At 43.3% G+C, this 23023-nt stretch overlaps 1 protein-coding gene across 3 annotated transcripts; it reads left to right on the forward strand.

Moving 5' to 3' along the window:
* The first annotated feature begins 764 nt into the window (after positions 1-764).
* LOC115608733 (hexokinase HKDC1-like) lies at positions 765-22658 on the forward strand. 3 transcript variants are annotated; one of them, XM_030488016.1, is made up of 19 exons: positions 765-1002; positions 1512-1711; positions 5689-5851; positions 8781-8929; positions 9021-9140; positions 9851-9946; positions 11274-11373; positions 11970-12153; positions 12715-12870; positions 13656-13889; positions 14522-14826; positions 15135-15283; positions 15372-15491; positions 17156-17251; positions 17343-17442; positions 18425-18608; positions 19344-19499; positions 20259-20492; positions 21131-21967. In XM_030488016.1, the coding sequence occupies exons 2-19, from the start codon at positions 1649-1651 to the stop codon at positions 21273-21275; spliced, it is 2754 nt and encodes a 917-aa protein (XP_030343876.1). In that variant the 5' UTR covers positions 765-1002; positions 1512-1648; the 3' UTR covers positions 21276-21967. The 3 variants fall into 3 exon arrangements, 2 of the variants coding, with proteins under 2 accessions (XP_030343876.1, XP_030343877.1); XM_030488017.1 differs by lacking the exon at positions 765-1002 and having other exon boundaries at positions 1034-1711; positions 21131-22658; XR_003991648.1 differs by lacking the exons at positions 765-1002; positions 18425-18608 and having other exon boundaries at positions 1033-1711; positions 21131-22658.
* The last annotated feature ends 365 nt before the right edge of the window (positions 22659-23023 follow it).

Here is a 23023-nt window from a genome sequence, read left to right on the forward strand (position 1 = left end):
TCCCTCAGCTCTTTCAGTCTTTCATGATCAGAGGCTGAAAAAAATGTAACCTGCGACTACTGTTCTTCAGCAGAGCTATCTCCTGATCCATGCCTTCTTGACACACTGTAGCTGCCAGAACTGGATAGAGTCCTCTTCTTGAGGCCGGTGCTCACTGTAGAGTTGAGTATTGCTTTGTGTGTGTGGATTATATTCCTACTCATACAGCCTAGCATGATGAGCAATTGCACTTCTTTTACAATAGCATGAGATTGCTTGGTCCAGTTCAGGCTGTGAATTGATATAACCTGAGATCCTTTTCTGCTAACTGGCTGCTTCTGCCCTGCTCTGGACCTGTGTAGATGATTTTCTAATTCTGCTCAGCAGCTCTTTGTATTTACTCCCAGTATTTGCCCTCCCCTTTTCCATTTCCCTCTTCCGCTGCCCTGAGGCTGTTTTTCTAATTTATACAAACATTTTTTGATTGCAGTCTTATTCTGCAAAATTTTGGGTGGCAGTTGTCTGCCAGTGCAGTAAGTGTGCTCAGTTCCAGCTGTAGTATTGAACAGTAATTAGGAGGGAAACACACTGTGTGTGTGCCCTGGTTTTTGTTGTTGTTGTTTTGTCATAATTTTTTCCTTTTTTGTTTCTCTCCTTTGTGTCAACTTTTCATCCAGTTTCCTTTGGATAATGTTTCCGTAGTCGGTATCACTTGATACAATGACAAAATCCTGGAAACACTTTCAGATTCAGAATTAGCTGCTGAGAGTAATAGACGCTGTGTCAGATACAGCTCTGATGGTGTTTAGAAAACTGCTCTTGCTGTAGGCATTCTGTGCTGCCCATTAAAGGCATTTATCAAGTGAGGCACACTCATACCAACACTGTTGGCTGCCAGGTAGATCTGTTGTCTCCCCAGGTTTTGCAATACTGAGGATCTGCATTGCTCTGAAACTTTGTCTTCGGGAGGGGTGAAGGGAGAATAAGCTGTACCAAACCTCTCTGCTGGAAATTGCACAAGAGGTATTTCAGCTGGGGGCAGGGGTCTGTGTGTCTCTGCTGCTTTATGCTGCTGAAGCTTAATTGGAAAAAAGCCGGAGATAAGGGTGCACTGTGTAGAACTAGAGTGAAGTTAATTCATGCAGAAGAGCTTGTCTCACAAGCGGGAGCACTGAGCAGAGGGAAGAAACCTAAAATCCTCTCTAACTTTCCAGATTCCTTGCAGCACTTTGTTGCAGGCTGTGCTGATGGGAGCTTGTCAGCCCCCCGGGAATGAAGCTGGGCGAAGCAGGGCAGGCTGCGTAGCAACTATGCTGTGAAGTGGTAACAATTCACAAGTAGGGCAGTAACAAAATCGATTTTTCTCCTCTTCAGCTTGGCAGCTCTCCAGGTGCCTGCTCTGGCACAATGAAGTGTGTAGCTGGGGAGGGAGGGACTTTGGGTTGATGTGGGGGGGGTGATACAAAGAGACAGGAGGTTAATCATTGAACAGATCACACTGGATGGACTTATTTCTGGACTCAATTTCCCAGGAACTCCACTATCCCACCCTGGGGGAAATGCCTCAGCTGAAGTTTTTCTAGCTCCAGCTTCTTGAATAAAGACCTGTCTCTTTGGAGTTAATCACAGCAGCTCGATCACTACTGGCTCATCCATCTGCTTCAAGAAAATGTTTGCTGTCCACTTGCTAGCTTTCCATTTCACAAAGCTAAAAGAGGATCAAATAAAAAAGGTAAGATGCAGTGTTATGTAATTCCTGTTTTGAAAACTGTTACTCAGATACTGTGGGGTCTGCAGTATGTCGTGCAGGCTGAATAATGATGTTATCTGCTAATGCCATAGAGCCATATGGGGTAAAAAGTATTTGGGCCCTAAACCATCTGACAGGTCTGAAAATAGGTCTGGTTAGTGTTTTCCCCTGCAGTTACAAGTTCTCTTCCAGCAATTCAGCAAATGATCTCCAGAAAGGAAAAGTGGTGCTTAAACTTTATCTGGCATGTTGTGCTGTAACCCAGAGGGCAGAAAGGAACCTCTTGCTGAATTGGTTTGCAAGTGTAGTGTGAAGGATGGGATCTCTAAAGCTGAGTAGGAATCAGTGTTACCCACATTGTACCACGGAAGACTCCTGGGGTCTTTGGGCCAGGTCTTTTGGGACTCAAGAGGCAGTTCCAACTAGTGTTGGTGTGGGAGAAGTGCATGTGTCTCCTCTGGTTCAAATCTGGCTGATCACTCTAATGTTTATAGATGTGATCTTAAATTACAGTCGGAAAAGCTCAAGATGGCCCATATCTGAAGCCATCAGTACTGGGAGTGAGCGAGCTGCCTAATGGTCGCTCTTCCCTAATCTACTTTAATGACCATGCTGTAAAGTGTTTTCTGGCTCTCCATCATAAGACCACATGGGACCTGTAAGCTTCTCGGGTCAGAGGTTGCCTGGTTTCTAGACATGTCCCCTGCGGTCCTCTGTTCTCCTGGCATCTCCATTGGAGTGCTTTCTGTTGGCCGTTGCTGCCAGGCTCCATCCTCTTGGTTTCCAGCCAGCTAGAGGCAGGGCTGTCTGCAGACCCATGGTGGGAGATCCAAGGTCCTGGTGGGTAGATCTGCCTGCACTGCTGAGCTCATCAGCAAAGCAAGCAGCACTTGATTGTCTTCTCTGTGCCCTTGCTTAAACATGGAGTTGTTTGTTCTTAGGGAGGGCTTCTTCCACTAATTCTGTCTTGAAGAGGAGCATTCCAAGAGAGGTTCTGGTATCTCAACTGTCAGATGTCTCTGACTCTACCTCTTAGTCATAGCCCTTTTATTCCCATTTATTTCCCATTTTATTTCCATTATTTTATCATCAGAAGGGGGCACAGTACCCTTTTCTTTTGTGATGATCTGATCTAAGATCTCTCATCTAGACAGCACTATTTCTTCTTATTTTTTACTAAGGGAGAGACCTTGTGGAGCAGTGCTTGGCTGGAGTGGGCTCTTCAGAGAAACATCCAGAGTGCAGTTGAGGGAGGAATTCCCTGAAGTGAGGACAGTGGAGAGGAAGGGGCAGAGGGATTCTGGCAAAGCCATTTAAAAAATTAAATCCTTCTGCTAGGTGCAAACTAGCCCAGCCTTGAGGCAAGAAACCACATGCTCTGTAGAGTTCTCTTTTAAGAAACCCAGGGTAGGCTGTATGGAACTGAGTTGATTTCTCCCTGTTAGAAAGAAGGAACACCTTCCCACCTCTCCCTGCCCAGGCTTATTTGCTCTCTGGTGGCAAGAACAAGAGCTTCCCTGCGATGAAAACACTGCTGTTTCCATAATTGAGGCAAGACACTTAGAAACAAGGACTGTCCTTGTGCAGTATGAAGGAGACAGCGGGACAGTTCGTGTTGCACAGCGGGTGTTGCACAGCCTGGCCATTCCTGTGTTTACAAGCAAATGGTATGTGAGCAGCCCTTGCTCTGGTTGTAAATCAGGCCAGAGAATCAGCAGGCTTTCCTGGGCTCTGCCTTATCTAGTTCTTCTGAGAGGACTGTCTCCTCCTGTGATTGTAGGCAAACAGCGTGGGGAATGCAGTTTCTGTGGGGAGCAGAGAGCTAGTGCATGTTCTCTGCAAACAGACATGGTTATTTTTATTACTGTTTAGTTGTTTGTTTGGGTTTTTTTCCACAGAGACTTCTATTTGGGTCTGTGTGAGAGTGTGTGAGTGCTGTTATGTCTCCAGTCATTGTAATTTCTTTCTTCCTTTCTTTTTTATTTTTCTTTTTTTTTTTATTTTCTTCTGGTATGCCCCAAAAAACAGAGCTGGTGTTTGGGCTGAGATGGTGGATCATACATAGTGATGGGGCCTCAAAAAAGCCTTGGCGGAAATCAAGTGCTTCTGCAAACAAGGGCTACAAAGAAAGGTCTAAATAATGGTCTTTTCAAGGCACAGCTGGTATCCAAAGGCAGCTGCTGCTCCTCGCCAATTATATCTTGTAGTTTAAGACTTTCTCCTCTGTGTGTGTATGTTTTGCTGTTAGATAAGTTCTGGAGTTACTTTCAGGGTCCCGGCTCTTTCAGGTGGGTGATTGCTGGCCAGTTTAGAATGGGACTGGGAATAGGTAATTAGTTTGTGCCTCATTAATACAGGTGGCTAGTCCAAGTTGCAGAAGAGGCCAATTTATCTACAACCTGCATGTTCTCCTCTTCTGTTTAAACAATGCTACCTTTTAAAACCTGCCTTGTTGCTAGTGGAACTTGGTTTGTGCATGTTCTCCTAACCCTCAACCTCCTTATGTGAATGGGACTGATACAATGCTCTGCACAGGTAAAGAAATGTAATAATGTACCCCATGCTGCAAGAGCTGAGCGTCTGTACTAGTGAAGCACTGGAAGTTGTCCCACCTCTCTCCTCTGCCTGTGGGCCTGAGTCTCACGTCATGGAGAGCAGGATGTTAACACAGATTTCCCTCCAGAGGACATCCAGCTGTTTGGAGCACAGAATTATTATGCCTGCATCATGTTTGTTCATACAGCACTGAAGTCTGGCTCAGCAGAGCATTTAGATGTTGACAGATTCTTATTTTGCTGCGTTAATCCTTTCTTGTACCAGATATGTAGTTTCTAGGCCACTTTACAGACATGCATCCAGCCCTGCAGGTAAATGTTAGTCCAAGCAATGTGAGGTTTTGAAGAAGAAAACCTCAAGTTTTGCCCTGATGAAGCTGTACAGAAACTGATTAGCTTCTCTACCAGTTTATCTGAATGAGTGTTGTTTCATGGATGCTTTGATTTCCTTTAAATTCAATTGTCTTTTATTTTGACGTATGCTGTGAGTTACAGACCCTTAAGAAAGGATATTGACTGCACCCAAAAATGTGTTAGAAGTAACCCTAGAATCACAAGAGAATGGAGGACAGAGCTGGAGTGAGAAGAGGCTTTGAGCTCCAGCCTGGCGTGCTAACAAAGTTAATTGTCTGTGGAGTGAAGCAGTAGCTGAATAGATGTTTTCAGGTTGTGGCTGACACACTTGGATACTGATGGCATTTTCTGGACTTGACTCAGAGAGGTCAAATTCTCACCAGGTTGAGATACTTTGCAGTTCTAGTTTGTTATAGGAGGAGAGGATGGTGTAAAAATAGCTTGTCAGGGTCTCAAGTAAGTTTCATAGGATATGTATGTTGGTAAGTTACTGAGCCATTGAAAAGATAGCTAACTTTTTAATAGTAATTCACCAAGTCTCAATTAAACATTTTCGAGACAAAGTTTTTATAAGAGTAAATATTCCAATGATGTTCTGGAGCTTGCTTGCGCTAACAGTCATGGGAATTTAGGTGCTGAGGTCAAAACGAAATGAACTTTTAGAAGCAGAGAGGTGGGGTTTGCATAGGTTATGTGCTCACCTTCAGTTTGTTACATATGTGAAAGGAATTGTTTTGTCTCCTTAGGATCTGTGTAGCCTCATGTCCACCAAGTGGGTGGGAATGAGCCTAGTATTTCTTGTCCAACATAATAAGGAGTGCTGCTAGAACTGGAGTTCAGGATTTTCAGATCCTTCGTGCCAAACTGCACCCCTCATGGTTAGAAAACTAGTGCAAGTAGCTATGAAGTTCCTGCATTTTCTCTGCTTGCAGAGATAAAGGAAGACTCCTCAGTACACATAGTTCACTGTAGTGTGAAAGCAGTACTCATCCCATCATACTGCTAAGCACTGAGGAACCTGCATGCAAGTATCACCTTTCATCTTTCCAGGTTGACAGGTACCTGTATCACATGCGTCTCTCCGATGATGTCTTGCTGGACGTGATGGCTCGTTTCCAGGCTGAGATGGTGAGGGGCCTGGGGAGAGACACGAACCCCACAGCAACAGTAAAAATGCTGCCGTCATTCGTGCGCTCACTTCCCGATGGCTCAGGTGAGTTCACCTTGCTCCATCACAGCAATGCTGATTTAGGAGGATGGTGGGTTGCTGCCAGTACTCAAGGACAGCACATCAAAGACACAGGGCAGCCAGTGCCTTTTGGTTACTGCCTATCTCATGTTGAGAAAGGCGTGTATTGAGGAGACATCAGCATGGGAGAGTGCTGGCAGAGGACTTTTTCCCTCCCCCAGGTGGTTTTTGTCCTAGTGCTGCTTGCTTGAGGAAAGGACCTAGTAAGTGCTCAGAAAACAGCCTCTTTCTTCCGTAAAATGCGCTGTACCCAGTGCAGGCCTTGCTGCAGGAGGTGTGGCTGGACACGGCAAGGGCAGCCTCTACAGCTCAGACCCTGCAGTGCAGTGTGCTGCAGGTGGGGGGATGCGGCAATGTTATTGCCCTGGCCTTCATGGACCTATAAGGAAGGCAAGATGCTGCAGTGAAACCCCTCAAATTGCAAAGTGGCAGCAATGTTGTGTTTTCAGAGCTCTGATCCCTTCTTGGCTTCTCACAGCAAACTCTGCACTGCTTTCTTTGTTGTCCCAAAAAGTAATCCCTTCTTGCCCTTCCTTGCCTTCTGCATTGGGAAAATTTGCTTCTGGATGGGGTCTACCAGGAAACAGCCTGCTCCGCTTCTATGGCTAGATCAGTTGCCCCTGAGACTTAAACAGAGGGAGAAAGTGCAGTGGTGTCCTCCAGGGGAATGTGAGGTGAGGTAGGATCTAAAAGCCTGTCTTGTTCGAAGAAGTATGCACATCCGAAATAACTCAACTGGCTCAGCTTGCTCCTGGCAGTGCAGGCTGACAGAAAATTATGTTTTTACCAGCTTTAACCAAGTCTTTGAATCTGTGCAGGAGTCTGTGTCTGCCCTAGGTCAGGACTTGGTGTATAACAGCTGTGCAGAAAACTTCAGAGAAATGTTTGCTTTGTACCTCATTTCTACAGGACTTCATTCTTTCTGAAGGTGATTTTCCTACAGTTAAATGAGAAATAACACCTTTCATGGTATAAAGGGAACATAAGGACATTGACCTGTTGGAGTGAATCCAGAGGAGGGCCACGAAGATAGAGTGTTGTAAAACCTCTCCTATGAAGGCAGGCTGAGACACTTGGGCTTGTTCAGCCTAGAGAAAGGAAGGTTCCAGGGAGACCTTAGAGCAGCCTTCCAGTACTTAAAGGGCGGCTACAAGAAAGCTGGAAAGGGACTTTCTACAAGGGCAGGTAGTGATAGGACAAGAGGGAATGGCTTTAAACTGAGAGAGGGTAGATTTAGATTAGATATTAGGAAGAAGTTCTTTATTGTGAGAGTGGTGAGACACTGAGAAGTGTTGGAGGTTGCCCAGAGAAGCTGTGGCTACCCCATCCCTGGAAGTGTTCAGGGCCAGGTTGGACGGGGCTTTGACCAACCTGGTCTAGTGGAAGATGTCCCTATCCATGGCAGGGGGATTGGGACTAGATGATCTTCCTTGGTCTGTTCAAACCTAAACTATTCTATGATTTGTAGGCTAGTCCCTTGAAATGAAGAATATCTGAGAGAAATTATATAAAATCCCCTCAAACTGCCTGGCTGGAACTGGGCACTCTTCATTTTGCTGCTACCTTCATCAAAGAAAAAGAAATATTAGGTCAACCCTTGCTATCTCAGTAACCATCACTGGCCTTGAGGTCCCACATGGCACTGACCCTGTCCTGGAATAGTAGGGATCCTCTGAGGTTAGGAGACTTGGAAAACTGCATTTAGTATCATGTTGCAAGACTTCATGTTCCTCAAGGCCAACTTTGGACAATGCTCTCCTGGCCTGTGTGACCTTCCTGCTGCGTCAGTGCTGCAGAGTCAAGCTGGGCTATGTCTTATTGACATACTACCTATTTTAAGTATCACATTGATTTTTCTGGTTTTGCTCTCTTGCAAAATCCTTATTGGTTTTGTTTCCCGACAAAACTTCCAGCAGGTTTAAATACCTTAAACTTGGCTGGATTTTCCTATTCGCAATAGCAGCAAACTTTCAGATATTTCAGTGTTCTCAGTGAATCTACCTGAAATGACCCATATGGAACATCATCAGTTTTTAATCATTTAGGGATTAATGGTCTGACTGATGTCACAGTTTACTGAGTAACCCAGTTTGCCTCCTCACCTTTGTGATATCTAACCATGGAATTACAGGTAGAATTTCCTGCTTCTTTCCCTTTCAGAGCCAGATTTGATAAAATTTAGTCAGGTGTTTGAACTGTGGAGCAAAGATCACGCAAGGCTATGCACATACCGCTGCACTTTCCTTTTGGGAAGAGCTTTCTCCTCTGTGTGAGATAGATAATTTTTTAAATTATTATTACTGTATCCATGAGGCCACAAGTCCTTCTGTCTGAGGTCTCCTGCTAGAGAAGGTGTTTGAGCTAAGAGTGCTGCTGACCGAGAAACAGAATGGTACTTTTACAGAAACACCTAAAGGCGTTTGGAAATTATTGTTTTGCCCCACTTAAAAGTTGACTTCTGCAGTAGGCCAAGTCTTAATGTGACTTCAAATCCTGCATCCTTTGCTGGACGTGGGTAATGCTCCCAAACTTTCATTTCCCCACATTTCAGGTGTACGGTTTTGTAGCCCTTGTGTGCTCTGGTTGGCTTTGCAGTTGCTTTGGGCCTCCTTTGCAGAGAAGCTTATCCTTCTGCAGCTTGAAAACATGCTGAAAATGAAATTAGCTGCCACATAGCAAGCTGGCAGGAGGGACCTGATGCTCTTGCTAAGGTTTGCCAGCTCTGAACCTTCCTGGTGAAGTTCCCAGGCATATAGGATAAGGACCTGCCATGGTGGGGCAGAAGAGCCTGTGTCCACGGTGAGGTAGGGGTCCTGGACTGTGGTTTTCAGCATGGCGTCTTGGGTCATCCTTCTCGGCCACCACTGGTGACGGTTAACCACTTGTATTGCAGAGAAGGGTGACTTCCTTGCTGTTGACGTGGGTGGCTCCCAGTTTCGTGCCCACCGGGTGAAGGTGTTTGATGACGGGAAGCAGAGCAGCCAGCTGGAGAGCAAGTTTTACCCCACTCCCAAGGCGGTCATACAGGGAAATGGAGCTGAGGTAGGGCACGCAGGGTCGTCTGTGCTGGTGCTGTGCTTGAATGCATGACTGCTGGACACAGCCTGACTCTGTCTTCTCTTTTCTTGTGCAGCTCTTTGATTACATTGCTGACTGTCTGTTAGACTTCATGGAGACCAAAAACCTGAAGCATAAGAAGTTACCTCTTGGTTTTACATTTTCTTTTCCATGCAAACAGACCAAATTGGAAGAGGTAAGATGCAGAAAGAAATGAACTTGCCTTCTGCAAGCCTAGCTCCTTGCAGAACCTGGAGAAAGCTATTGCATGGCAGTGTTACCCTATGGCCTTTTTTGTGGGGTCATGTTTACGTAGCTCTGTGGAGAAGGCATGAATGACCATTAGCATATAACTAGACTTGACTACCATTCGAACACTCATTTCCAACCTCAGGGCAACGTGATCTTTAACCTAAAGCTGTTCTTTTACTTAATCAATACCCAATTCATACTAACCATGTTGCCCTTATACGAAGACTATAAAACACATACTTTTGTGTTCTGAATCATGGTTCTTTTTTTAAATTGCTGTCATCCAATTTCTTTTTTACAGTTGATTCTAAATAGGAAAGACCTCTGGCTGAGCTGTTTGAGAGGCTGCATGGGGAAATGAAGGGCTGCTTGCAGTTATTTTGTGTTCTCTTATTCTAGCCTCTCTTTTATTTCTAGGGATTTGTGCTTTGCATCCCAGTCCTGCAAATGCTTTGTGCTTAATGCTATTAGTTTGTGATGAGCATCAGTAAACAAAGTACAGGGAGAAGCATTTGCAGGATTGGGGCTTTATTGCAGTACCTGCTTAATTGTGTTTGTACTGACAGGCACCCCGAGGTGAGATGTTCTGTGACTTTGTGGCAGGTTTGTATGCTAAAGTTGGAGCTTTTGGGTCACTGGACTGTTACTTTGCAGGGGGTTCTTCTTGGCTGGACGAAACACTTCAAGGTCAGAGGAGTTCAGGACACAGATGTGGTCAGTTCTCTGCGCAAGGCCCTCCAGAAGCATAAGGCAAGTTTTGTACCTGCAGGAGGTGAACCCGACTGGCCCCAGATTGTCCTCTTAGGAGATCAGCTCTTGGTGTGTGGGTTGCTTTTGGAGTTGTCAGACATACTTCGAGGACAGTCAGTAACAAATGTCCGACACGGCTGTATGTCTAGTAGATCTGTCTCTAACTTGGAGCTGAAGCTGTGGAAGGGGTTGCAACTCAGGCTGCCTCAGGTCAGTCTAACAGTGATGGCAACAGCACACTGATAAACTGAGCTGGCTGTGACAGTGGATCATTATAGCCCCACTGTCTGTCTAGGCAAAAGGGAATCTGTTGTGAAACAATTTGGTAAGATGCAGATGCACACTGTGTTTTGTAGGCTGGCTTGTGGGATGAAGGTTGGGAGGGGGAAGCTATCATTTAAAATTGGCACACCCAACTCTAACAGGGCTTGCCTGTCCACTTCAGTCGGTGGGATGGAGTGAGTGATTGTAAGACAGCAGTAAGCATGATTAAATCTGCCCTTGAACCAGTGTATACCTTTGAATAACATTAAGTTTTAGTATATTGGAAAGCCTTGTTGAAAGCTCGGTGCTATTGATAGCACCATCTAAGAAATACAAAGCATCTTTCCATACCTTGAATCCTTGTAAAAAAAGAGGAAATCCTTTTTCCTCACATGGTAAAAATCCAACTTTGATTTTGGTTTTTAGTTCACTTCTTTCTCTGCACCAGTCTTGCTATAGTTAGCAGGATCAAAGGATCTGAGAGTTGCTGGGTGAAGTCTGGCCCCCTGCTGGTGTTGGCATCTGAGTTACAAGAATCCTGTGATAACTTTGATTTTACTTTATCAAGTTACTGCAGTGTGAAAGGAAAATTGCACAGCTTTGATGGAAAGGCTTTTTACTTGAGTGTGCTATTGGTGCATGGCTTTGTGTTAAATAACTGCATTTATGTATGTATATTTTCTATCCCATTTGATAGGATCTGCTCAGGTAGTAGAACATTATTGTGCAGTTCATAGGACAGATATATGGGTGCTAGAGTATCACAGAATTCAAACCAACAACACATTGCTTTTCTGGCAAATGAGATTGGATTGGGTAAAACCAAATCCTGCAAGCAAAGATCCTGGCTGGCCAAGCACTTGAGAATTCAGAGATATTTGTTACTTTACAGGGTTGTGGGGATAGTGTTATAAAAGGAAGTAGTGTGTCTTTCAACTAAAGAGCTTTCCTGAACAAGGCCTTCAAAGTATGACCCAGGGAGTGTGTCTGCATGCTGTTACTTCAACATACAGGAAGCTTTCCAAGCTTTTTTTGTGTTACTCACCAATCTTTCTGCTGTTAGGACATAGACCTTGATGTTTTGGCGCTGGTCAATGACACTGTGGGAACCATGATGACTTGTGGGTATGATGACCAGCACTGTGAAGTTGGACTCATAATTGGTATATTTTTCTGTTCACTAAGTAGTCTTTTTTTCCTCATTTGTTTAATCCTAAAATATCTGTAGTAGAAGGGAATGTCCCAGTACAGGAAAGAGCAGGAAGAAAATGGAAAAAACAATTCTTTTCAAAGATTTTCAGATTTTCAAGCCTGGCTGCCTTCTGTAAAGCAGCTGGTTTTATGCTGATCACATTGCCACCACAGTCCCCATTTTGTCTGGGTTCAGTTGTGACCAGCATACTAAACTTTTCTGCTGACTATAGAAAATTACTGTTTGTCTGTCTAGAGAAAGCTGAATTCCTCTCACGTCTGGTAGTTAGGATCAGCTATGTTTTCCACAATGTCTCCACTTTGTGCACTGTGGTGGCTTTTTAAGGCACATAGAGGTACATTTGAAAAAGAAAAAATGTTTTTAAACTGTCCAAGCTTTAGATTAATTTCTGAAGTTTTTTCATTCACTATGAAATGATTATTTAACCATGGGTTTAGGTATTTATATTTTCTTCTTCACTAACTTATTCTCAAACATGTGGACTTAAACAAAAAGCAAACCCGGAACAAAAAGGTAACTTACCTGCACTGTCTCCAATATGCACAGGAACTGGCACCAACGCATGCTACATGGAGGAAATGAGGCACATCGATCTGGTGGAAGGCGATGAAGGGAGGATGTGTATTAACACAGAGTGGGGTGCCTTTGGAGATGATGGTGCTTTGGATGACCTTCGCACAGAGTTTGATCGGGAGCTCGATCTGGGGTCTCTCAATCCTGGAAAACAATTGTAAGTGACTCCCTGGCTGATTTGCCTCAGCAGTCTGAGTTCTCTGAGTGTGCTTCCAGGACCCCCTTTGGAACAGAAATCAGGTTAAGTGAACCTGAGTTGACTTGATCTGGTTCTGTCCTATCCAGACCTTTCCTTTCTGGGAAGGATGGGTACCTTTCACAACTCCCTGGCCTCACAGGCCAAGGCATTGCTGCTGCAGTTGCTAATGTGTTGTTAAAAATAGGTGGTTGCTCTGGTATGGTGCTGTGGAGTAGTAAAGACAGGAAGAAGGTAAACAAATGGCATGTTTAAAGCATGATTCATCAAAATTGCTTCTACTGGCTAAGCTGCTCTCAAGTCTTTTGAAAATTCTCTTTAATTCCTTATTTATCTTGAGGGGGTGTTGCTGCGTCCCAGGACCTCAGAATGACACCCCGTCTACAACTTAGCTCCCAAACTCCTTTTGTACGTGCTTAAATGTGATCAACCTGCATAAGAACGTAAGATGCTCATGCTTGAACTTTTCATAGCTTTGGCTAGTGGGTGAACACCTGTAATCCTTCCTGTGCCCTTTTCCAGGTTTGAGAAGATGATCAGCAGCCTGTATTTGGGGGAACTTGTAAGACTCATTCTCCTAAAAATGACAAAGGAGGGTCTGCTTTTCAATGGGAAGGTGTCAACAGCTCTGCTTACTAAGGGCAAGATCGAAATGAAACATGTCTCTGCAATGGAAAAGTAAGAACCTGCAATATAGTGTTTGAGAGTGGCTGTTATTCTTTCACAAGCACAGCAATGATAATGAATGTGTAATTATAATCCATGAGTACTGTGAACAATCCTGAACTTTTCAACTTGATTTTGCTTTTGCCTAGGAAGTAGTAAGTAGGAATTGGTGGCAGGTCAAGTTTTAGCAAAGTACCACAGTAGAAAATGTGTTGTTAACCATCACAGATACAGGTTGTTTAAGTAACCTCTTTGGAGACCTGAGTACATGGGATGATTGTTGCAGTTTTCAGCTTCTGTGACGTGGGAATACTGGGGTTGTGGAGATGTAGTACAGACTCTGGATCAGCTAATGGATGAGTATGTGGAAAACTGATAGATTCTAGTGTTTTGAAGAGGAATCCTTCAAAACACTAGAATCTATCCTCCTAGTCCTCATTGTTACCCAGGAACAATTTTCTTTGTTGTATCGAGTGAAGCTGTACACCTATTTCTGTGCTCTCCTTCTACAGACTAAATATTTTATTCTGTTATCTTCTTAGCTAGCCAATTGGTAAATTTCATGAAAAAAACGAACCTCAGGAAGCAGCCGCTTAAAAGTCTGGTCTCTCCCACAGGTACTTTAGGGAATAGTGCAGGAAAAGACATTACTGGTTTATGGGAACCAATTATGACGCTGCCTGATAGGTTGTGCTGAGGTCTTCTCTCATTTCGTTTTGAGCCAACATGCAGATATTGATTTATGTGTTGCCTTAATATCCTTGCATTAGATGATGTGTTGTTTTGTTTTGGGGCAGATATAAGGAAGGTCTGAGCAACACAAAAGAGATCCTTACAGAGCTGAACCTGTGTCCCTCTGAAGAGGACTGCATCGCTGTTCAGCATGTCTGCACCATCGTTTCCTTCCGCTCGGCCAACCTTTGTGCTGCTGCCTTGGCAGCCATACTGACCCGACTAAGAGAGAATAAAAAACTGTTGAGGATGCGAACCACGGTTGGGATTGATGGGGGACTCTATAAAACCCACCCCCAGTAAGTAATTAAAGGGGATTTGGTACTCACTGGCCACATGCTCATGTTGCAAAGACTCGCCATCTGCATATATGTGTATGGCTTTTCAGAGACCTACTGGTTTTGCTGCAGGGTTGGGGTGAGGTTGGTGCAGCGCAGAGGATCAGGCTGGCTTAGTTATGGCAAGGCTGCCTCAGGAGCTTTAGAACTTGGTGCAGGGTGGGAACAACATGACACATGGGATAATGGTGTCTGGGGAAGAGCAATTGGTTCCTCAAGTGACTCTTGGTCTCCAGAGCACTTGCACTTCCACAGGGTTCCATCAACTGGATGGAAGTCTGATTCCAGATGGAGGCTCTCACCCTCTGTGATTGTGACTCTGTTGTTGCCTGGCTTTTCTCCAGTGTCCTCCCTTGGCACTGGCACTCATTTAGAGGTATCTTCACGTTCCTGCAAGTATACAGGTTCTGCAGAACAGCCGGAAATCAGGATCATTTTATCCATTTCCTAGACCAGTTTCTGAACTTACGTGCTCCTCTTGACTGTGCTTCAGCACTTGTGCTGTTTCACGTGTGCATGTATTAGAAATGTGTGTGGAGTAAACCATGCATGAAATGCCTGTGAGAATCCAAAGAAACTCTTTGTTCCTGTAGATATGCCAAACGTCTGCACAAGGTGGTGAGAAGGCTGGTCCCAAACTGTGATGTTCGGTTCCTCCTCTCTGTGAGTGGCAGTGGGAAGGGGGCTGCCTTGGTCACAGCAGTGGCTTACAGGCTGGCTGCTCAGCGTAAGCAAATTGATGCTGCTCTTGCACCATTTCTGCTGTCCCTGGAGACCCTCAGAGAAGTTAAGAACAAAATGAGGACTGAGCTGGAATACGGGCTAAAGCGAGAGACACAAGCCAGTGCCACAGTGAAGATGTTACCCACATATGTCTGTGGGACACCAGACGGAACAGGTGGAGTTGTTTTCTGATTACATGGTGGTTGTTCAGGAAAGCTGCTTGTCTGTCTTCTGGGGGGAATATCCCAATTATTCTTGAAAATGCCAGGGTGATTTATGTTGGCAAACCTGTGCTTCCTGCGATGTTATCTGGCTGACCCTTCAGGCCTGTGCTAGCAGGCTGGTGGGATAAATGCTGTAGAGAGCAGTGTGCTATCGCTGGCATAGATGAAGCTTCTTGGGGATGTACGGCAGGGTATAACATTCTGACTGGCAAACAGGCTACCAGAAGCACCAAAATGAAATACCTTTCTTTTCTTACAGAGCAAGGAAAGTTCCTTGCCCTTGATCTTGGTGGGACAAATTTCAGGGTTCTGCTGGTCAAAATCAGAAGTGGGAGAAGAAGATCAGTGCAAATGTATAACAAAATCTTTGCCATTCCTTTGGAGATCATGCAAGGGACGGGAGAAGAGGTAATGTCTAATGAACTTTTAACTGATCCAGCCAAGGCCTGTTGCATAGGATTACTGTGAGATCTATATACTTTTTCTTTCCTTCCAGCTCTTTGACCATATTGTCCAGTGCATAGCAGACTTTCTGGAGTATATGGGGATTAAAGGTGCTCGCCTGCCTCTGGGCTTCACCTTCTCCTTCCCGTGCAGGCAAGCCAGCATTGACAAGGTGAGGACTGCAACACAGAATGGGTCAAATGGCAGCTGTGCATCAGCTTGGTAAATGACATCATTTTGGATGAGGGTGACTTGTTGGTTTGGAGACTGCAAGCAAAAAGCTATTCTTCTACATGCTTTCTTTCAAACAGGGCTTTACAAGGTTGGGGGGGAGAGAAAAGCCAATTTGTCTTTGGATAAAACATTTCACCTGTTTTGTGGGGATTTTATTACTTTACTGGGCATATTAGTTGAGTTTCATGAGAAAGTTACGATCCTATAGAAATATGGGAGGTAGAACTTTCACCTTGTATCTGGTAAGCAGTGGATGTTACTTGCTTTTATTCCGTAAAAATTAAGCTCTTATGATTGTGAAATAACTACATGTTTCTAATAGCCCAAGAATCTTTAATGCTGCCTTAACTCTTCAATGGCAAGAGATAACAGATGTCTCCTTCTACTTGCTCAGCTGCAATCCCAGGGTGTTTTCCTAACTGTGCTGCACAATTCTGACTGTATAACTTCTGCACTACATTAGTTTCTTTTTGTTGAGTGTCAGTGGGCAGAACTGAGCTTGCTTGTTCAGCTTGGGAGAGTTGGGTTTTTGATAGATACCTTATCTTCATCTTTCCAGATCTGATGTAAGAAAAAAATAAAATAAAGAAAAACCAGGAAAAAGTAATTGTCAGATATTTTGATGCTTTTCCAAGAGGGGTGGGGAAGGTTGTGCTGCTTAATTCTAGTCAAATATGTAGGATGTTGGGGAAATGAGAGGCTCCTAATTTATTCAATATTATTATGTCCTGGTGGGTTTCACGATAACTTCTAAGTCTTAGCTTCTAGTCTTCTCTGTCTCAATTTCCAGATCACAGTTGAGAGTTTAGCAGAAAAGTAGGGGGACAACTCAATATGTCTTCTAAACCTAATGTTTCCAAGCATAGTATTTAGGGCTTGACAAATTATGAGAAAACAAATTCCAAAGCAGTGGTGGTAAACTGAGTGAGATACATCTGTGTCAGGGTCCCACAGTACGTCACCTTGTGTGTTTGGCCTTTTATTGTTGCTAGAACTTGAAGGTTTTTTTAAGAGCAGCTTTTTTGCACTCTTTTTTTTCTTATTCAGACAGACAGCCCAGAGCCAGCCACCAAGTTGAAAGTTAATTACTTCATGTAATCTGGAAATCTACTTCTGTCAGGCTGTATCGCTGTCCAAGAAAATGCCCAAATTAGTGTTGGCTGAAGTAGTGGGATCATACCAAGTGTCCTTCAGTAAACCAGCCAAAAATTAACAGAGGATGTTCATTAATATTTGTTGGGTGTTTAATTATTTAAAGCAAAAGTATTTTTTAGTCTTTCCTATTATTTGGATAATGCAATGTTTTAATGCACAGAAGGTTTTCCAAATGAGTGTGTTAGAAGGCACTGAGTTGGCAGTGTCTTGATAAATAGCTCAGTAAACCTGGAGTCACTACCATCAGCAGTCGAGTAACAAAGGTACACTTGCACACACTCTGCACCAGATACCCACAGTAACCTGTCCAGGGAAATACGTTTTAAAAAAAAAAAAGAAAGAAAGAAGGAAAGGGTGGGTATGTGTGGAGATAAAAACAGGCTGATGCTTGGAAGGTACAGTCTTCTCTCTATCTTCACTTGCTATTTTCTTCCTCTGCTGTTTCAGGGAACACTTGTGGGATGGACAAAAGGTTTCAAGGCGACAGACTGTGAGGGAGAAGATGTTGTTGATATGCTGAGAGAAGCCATCAGGAGAAGAAATGTGAGCTATTATTTTCTGTTCTCTTTGGTGTATTTAATGCACCCTCTCTCTTCCTCTGGGACCTCACTATTGATTGTGACTTGTGTTTTAGGAGTTTGACTTGGACATTGTAGCAGTGGTGAATGACACCGTTGGCACAATGATGACATGCGGATATGAGGATCCAAACTGTGAGATTGGCCTTATTGCAGGTACAATCATATTGAAGTGACCACTGTAGAAGTAAGCATGCGTGTAGGTGCTAGGCCTCACACCCTATTTTGAAATTTGTAAAACAACATCTTTTATTTCAGTTTGATGTATGGTGCTACTAATCACTTGGGGTTCTTGGCAGATTTGTATGGTATTCAACAGGGAACATAATAACACCTGTAGCAGATAGGATCCTGAATCTGTTGGACTTTTGATCACATCTCTAATGGTGCCTAGTAAGTGTATGCATGGTAAAATATAAGAACAGCAGATAGAACATGAATCCTGGTTTGGACAAATTTACTGTGTAGCAAGGTCATAGGCCTTGGAACAAGCAAGTATATTTAAAAATCTGAATTAATTATTTTTGGGTGCTCTAGATGATTCCCCCAGTAGGTCGCTCCAAGTTTTCAGCCAGAATTACTGCTAAGCATGTAAGATCCTAGACTCATAGAATGGTTAGGGTTGGAAAGGACCTTAAGATCCTCTAGTTCTAACCCCAATACCTCACACAAGACTATGTCACCCAAGGATCTGTCCAACCTGGCCTCGAACACTGCCAAGGGTGGAGCATTTACCACTTCTTTGGGCAACCTGTTCTAGTGCCTTACCACCCTCACAGTAAAGAACTTTTTCCTTATATCTAACCTTAAAAGGCCCGAAGCCCCGTTTGGAAAGTAGACTCTTCTGGCTGGCTAAGTGCACCAGCTATTGCATTTTATTTGGAGAACTGGTTCTTATATTAGTTGTTGTAACCCATGTTGCAAGTGGTAAGACTCTGCTCACCAGGTCATTTCAGACTTTGTAGCTGGTTGACTAGCTGCTAGGCTCTTGGCAGTGTTAGCTTTTGAGAGCATGTTGTCATGCAAGATGATGTGTGGTGCATTACAACCAGACTGGCAGCAGTGACTGACAGCTTCTATGTGTTTCAGCTGCTACTTCACTTTTCTGGCTGAAGCCTTGTTATTTCTTTTCTCCTAGGAACAGGCAGTAATGTGTGCTACATGGAGGACATGAAAAACATAGAAATAGTGGAAGGGAATGAAGGAAAAATGTGCATTAATACAGAATGGGGAGCATTTGGTGACAACGGCTGCATTGACAACATCAGAACAAAATATGATAAAGAAGTAGATGAAGGCTCACTAAACCCAGGGAAACAGAGGTAAGTGCGATGGTCCTGATGCCAAGAGCCTGATAAAGTCAGTCTTTGAGACACACTGGCTACTCTTAAAAATGTGCTTAGTGAGTGAATAATCAGGAAGGAAATTTTAATATTACATTTCATGTGTTGCATGGTAAGTAATGCAGATATCCAGAAAAAAAGCCCAAAGATGTACATTTGTTTCTGTTACCACAGCACTGATTTCACCTTAGGGCAGTTACCAAACAGTACTGCTCTTAAGATTTCCCTGCAAAGTGTAGGCCTTGCTGTGTTCCTCCTCTTGAGGTGTTTTTTCAAAGGTAAAAATACAACTTGTGCAAGTGGGTAAACTGAACCTGACCATTCTTCATTTGGTAAAGACAGCATCAATTATATATGGCTTACTGGTGAATGCATGAGGGGGACAGAGAAATGTTTTGCTCCGGTGTGCACTCTGGCTTTAGCACTATGTTCTGTTTAATATTGCAAGTTTTTATTTTCTAGTTCTGCTACCTTTTAACATAGGTAAATGTGTTGTAATTAATGTTTGCACTTGAAGTCACTGCAACATACTTATGATGGTTGAAAGATGGAGTTCAACAGCTATTGCTCTGCAAGCTTTTACTGCTTTTTTAGAGTTGATACGGCATGCATGTACCACTCATGTTAAACAGAGCCAACATGCCTCCTCTTTAAAAGTACTTTTGCTCGGGTTTTTTTTTAATCTTTTTTTTTTTTTTTTTGATAACATAACAGGTATGAAAAAATGACTAGTGGAATGTACCTAGGTGAAATAGTAAGGCAAATTTTGATCGACTTAACCAAACAAGGACTGCTGTTCAGAGGACAGATTTCGGAATCACTCAGGAAAAGAGGCATATTTGAAACAAAATTCCTGTCTCAGATTGAGAGGTAAAGTTGTTAGATTTACATGATTTAAATCCCTAAAGTGGTCTGTGACCTCTAGAAAATAGTCTTCTGCAAGTGTTTGGAGTCCTTTCCCTCAAGAAGTCAATTGTAGCTGTCTTCTTTGTGCACCTCCCTCCTCCTCTTCCATCCCCTGAATAAAAGCCAAAAAGAAGGAACTGTGGGAGTTCCAGAATTATTCTGTAATTCTGTGAATTATCATTTCCTGTCCACGCAGCTGTGTTATCTTGGATGCCTTAATCATCAAGCATCATTATACTTCAAGTGTTTCTTGTAGGACTTAAAATAGTGCTTATTTAAAAACTAAAAAGTCAGTGATATATGAATACTCCATGAATATGTGCTTACCTTCATATTTGTGCATGATGGCAATGGTCTTCCAGGCTATTTGAAACACTTTCTATTGTTGAAAACCTTGAAAGGTAGTGTCCCAGCCTTGAGATCAAAAATAACAGAGTCAGGTGGCTGATCTGGCTTAGCTCCCTCATGACTTTGGGAGTTAGGTAAATAACGGCTGTTTGTGCCTTCTGGAAACACAGTCTAACATAACAAAGGGCATGCCAGGAGCAAGTCTTCAATCTAAATTCAGACTGGAATCTACATGAAAACAATCGGAGGGTGTTAGAGCTCGAGAAGTAGTCCCATTTCCTTAGAATCATGTCAGTCTCAGCTGTCAGACTTCCATTTGCATGCTGCCAAACTTCCCCTAATGCCTTGCCGCTGCATGCGTTTCCTTCTGTGCAGTGACCGTCTCGCCCTCCTCCAAGTCCGGCGAATTCTGCAGCAGCTCGGTCTGGACAGCACATGTGAAGACAGCATCATTGTGAAAGAGGTGTGTGGAGCTGTTTCAAAAAGAGCTGCTCAGCTCTGTGGGGCAGGACTGGCGGCTATTGTAGAGAAGAAGAGAGAAAACCGAGGTGTGGAGCGCTTGCAAATCACCGTTGGAGTAGATGGGACTTTGTACAAGCTCCATCCCCAGTGAGTACCTTGGTACCACTTCCCTTTGCTGTTTGCTCATTTCCACTGTGAAAACATACTGAGCTGTATCACGTTTCTGCCAAGATGATAAAAAATGAGAGAGGGGATAAAGATCTAACATATTTCCCTGCATCCTGCCAGTTCTCTTGGCTAGCCAGAGGATCAGTACCTGCAAAGTCAAGTCTAGTTACCGCTGGGAGGCTCTTCTCTGGGGTGTTGAGTGAGCTTACTTTTCTAATACATTTTTTCCAAAGTTTTGGGATATGTGGGTGTCCCAGATGAAAGGCTGTGTTGAGTTTTTGGAGTGGGGTGGAGTATTTTGTAAGCAAGACCTAGAAGTAGATGCAGTAGCTTTTCAGCTGGGAGAAGAGAGCCTCTTCCATGCTCTCTAAAGGCAAGGGAGGTGTCTGGCATCATACTGAACAAAATTCAAGTGAAGAAAGAGAAATTAAAGTTTGATTGTGTACAGAATCTTTTCTCTTTCATGAATAGGAGGAAAAACAAACAAAAAGGGATGCTGTGGAGAACCAGTAGAAGATGTTGGCTGAAGTTATGGTTCCTTGATAATATATAAAGATAAAGATCTGGGACCAGAAAGCGGCTGCTAAAATGTTCTGTTCTTCTCCTTTTCATTTCAGTTTTTCTAGGGTCCTGCAGGAAACAGTGAAGGAACTGGCACCTCAGTGCGATGTGACTTTCATGCTTTCTGAAGATGGAAGTGGGAAGGGAGCTGCCCTTATTACTGCAGTAGCAAAAAGATTGCATAATGTTGGACAGAAGTGAAAATGAGAGGTCAAGTCATTTCAGCGCTGCTAGGCGCGCGCTCTAGATTTGCTGAGTGGTGATTCAACATAGCTTTGCCAGACACCAGTACACAGGTACCTGTTTTCAGGGAGCAGCTAGTTTTGACCAACCACAATCGTGGATTTTTGTCCTTTGATAAGTTGGATCAGATGTTTCTGCTCCCCACTGGCATTATGTCTTGGCATACCACAATCTACTCAGTTCTGTACTTTCTGCAATGCAACTGTAACGCACACGGGAGAGTGAAAACAAACAAAGCAAAACTATCAACCCCAAATGTGTCTTTTTACGATGGCTTAATTAAGCTACTGCACTACAGTTGAGTTTATCACCAGTTTCTTAGGATTTTTGTGTGGTTTAGTTTTGGCTTGGCCTGGCTCAAGGAATATTGAGATCCTGATGTTGCACCTATCTAGTGGACATACTTGTTCAATGCTTCACAGGTTTTACAATAAATCTGCAGGTAAAATAAATTAATGGACTTTGGTCAGTGATGCTCCCCCCTCCTCTACATTGGTTGCAAGTGCATTGTAATGTAATACTTCCCTGAGTACAGGAAGCATGTTTAATAGATGAATGTAAAGGAAAAAAAATATGATTCCACAAAATATTAGTTTGTGTCAAAATACATTCGTGCATCTGAGTGCACATAAACCTAAACCAATGCTGAATGATTCTGACTGTGACTGATTCTTTCGATACTGGGGGAAAGAGAGAATGTAGAAGCAGCTACAGGGTCTGCTATGTTCATTTTTGGGCTGCCAAAGTAGCTGTGTAGAAAGAAAAAAAAAAAAATCACCTGAATTTCTGAAATTCTCCTCTTTGTTATCTCCTTGCCTGCTCATGAGAGGATAGTTGCCATTTTGTGGAAAGGAGCTTATCCTTGTTTTTAATTTGCTGTTGCTTGCTGCTCTGCCTGTGTGTAGTCTGTTGTAAATAAATCTGTGGTGCTGTGAGCCTTTGCTTCTCTGTCTAGTGCCTCTTCTGAGTTGTGGGAAGAACATGCAGGCAAGTGGGAGCTTTCATTAAATCTATCTATAGCAGGACTCATCAGCACTGCAGTTATTATGAAGGTGGCTTGCAGATAGAGCCCATGTGCTTGTGTGATCTAATGTCCCTCACCTGATTTACCTATTTCAGAATAAACTTGAAATAATAATGCGGTACAGAGAAGCAACAAATTTGTATCCTGCTCTTCTCTGTTCTCAAGTATTTCCGTATCTCCTTTAATCCTCTCTTCTTGGGTATTTGCTTCCTTTCAGCTGGTAGCAGAAAGCAGGCCAAGAAATGTGCTTTAAGCCTAGTTAGGTCAAAAGTAACTATCGTGCAGGGGGATAAGCAGTTGGGTTTATGTAATAATCTTTAACAAGGCTGTTGGGTTTAAATTTAGCAATGGCAAATTCAAAATTTGAAGCCATCAACATTTCCTGTTTTGTAGTTCTTAAAAGAAACATGTCAACAGCTCTGTGTCTGTGTTGGAGTCACTGGATAGGTAAAAAATAATACTTGTAAGTAATTTCCGCTTCTGAAGGAATTCCTTGTGGTGCTTAGCTCACTATACTGAGCAAGTGGGAAGAGACCAGTAGTGAACTCGTATTATGTTTTAATGTTTTCCTCCTTTTGTCAAGAAACTTAGTATTTTACTTTTTCTTTATATTTCAGAATCCACAGAGCTACAGAAACCAAACCTTTCTATATAGTGGGGGTAGAGTTATTTGGAGCAAATG

Source organism: Strigops habroptila, chromosome 5 (genome assembly GCF_004027225.2).
Source record: "Strigops habroptila isolate Jane chromosome 5, bStrHab1.2.pri, whole genome shotgun sequence".
NCBI classification, from domain to species: domain Eukaryota; kingdom Metazoa; phylum Chordata; class Aves; order Psittaciformes; family Psittacidae; genus Strigops; species Strigops habroptila.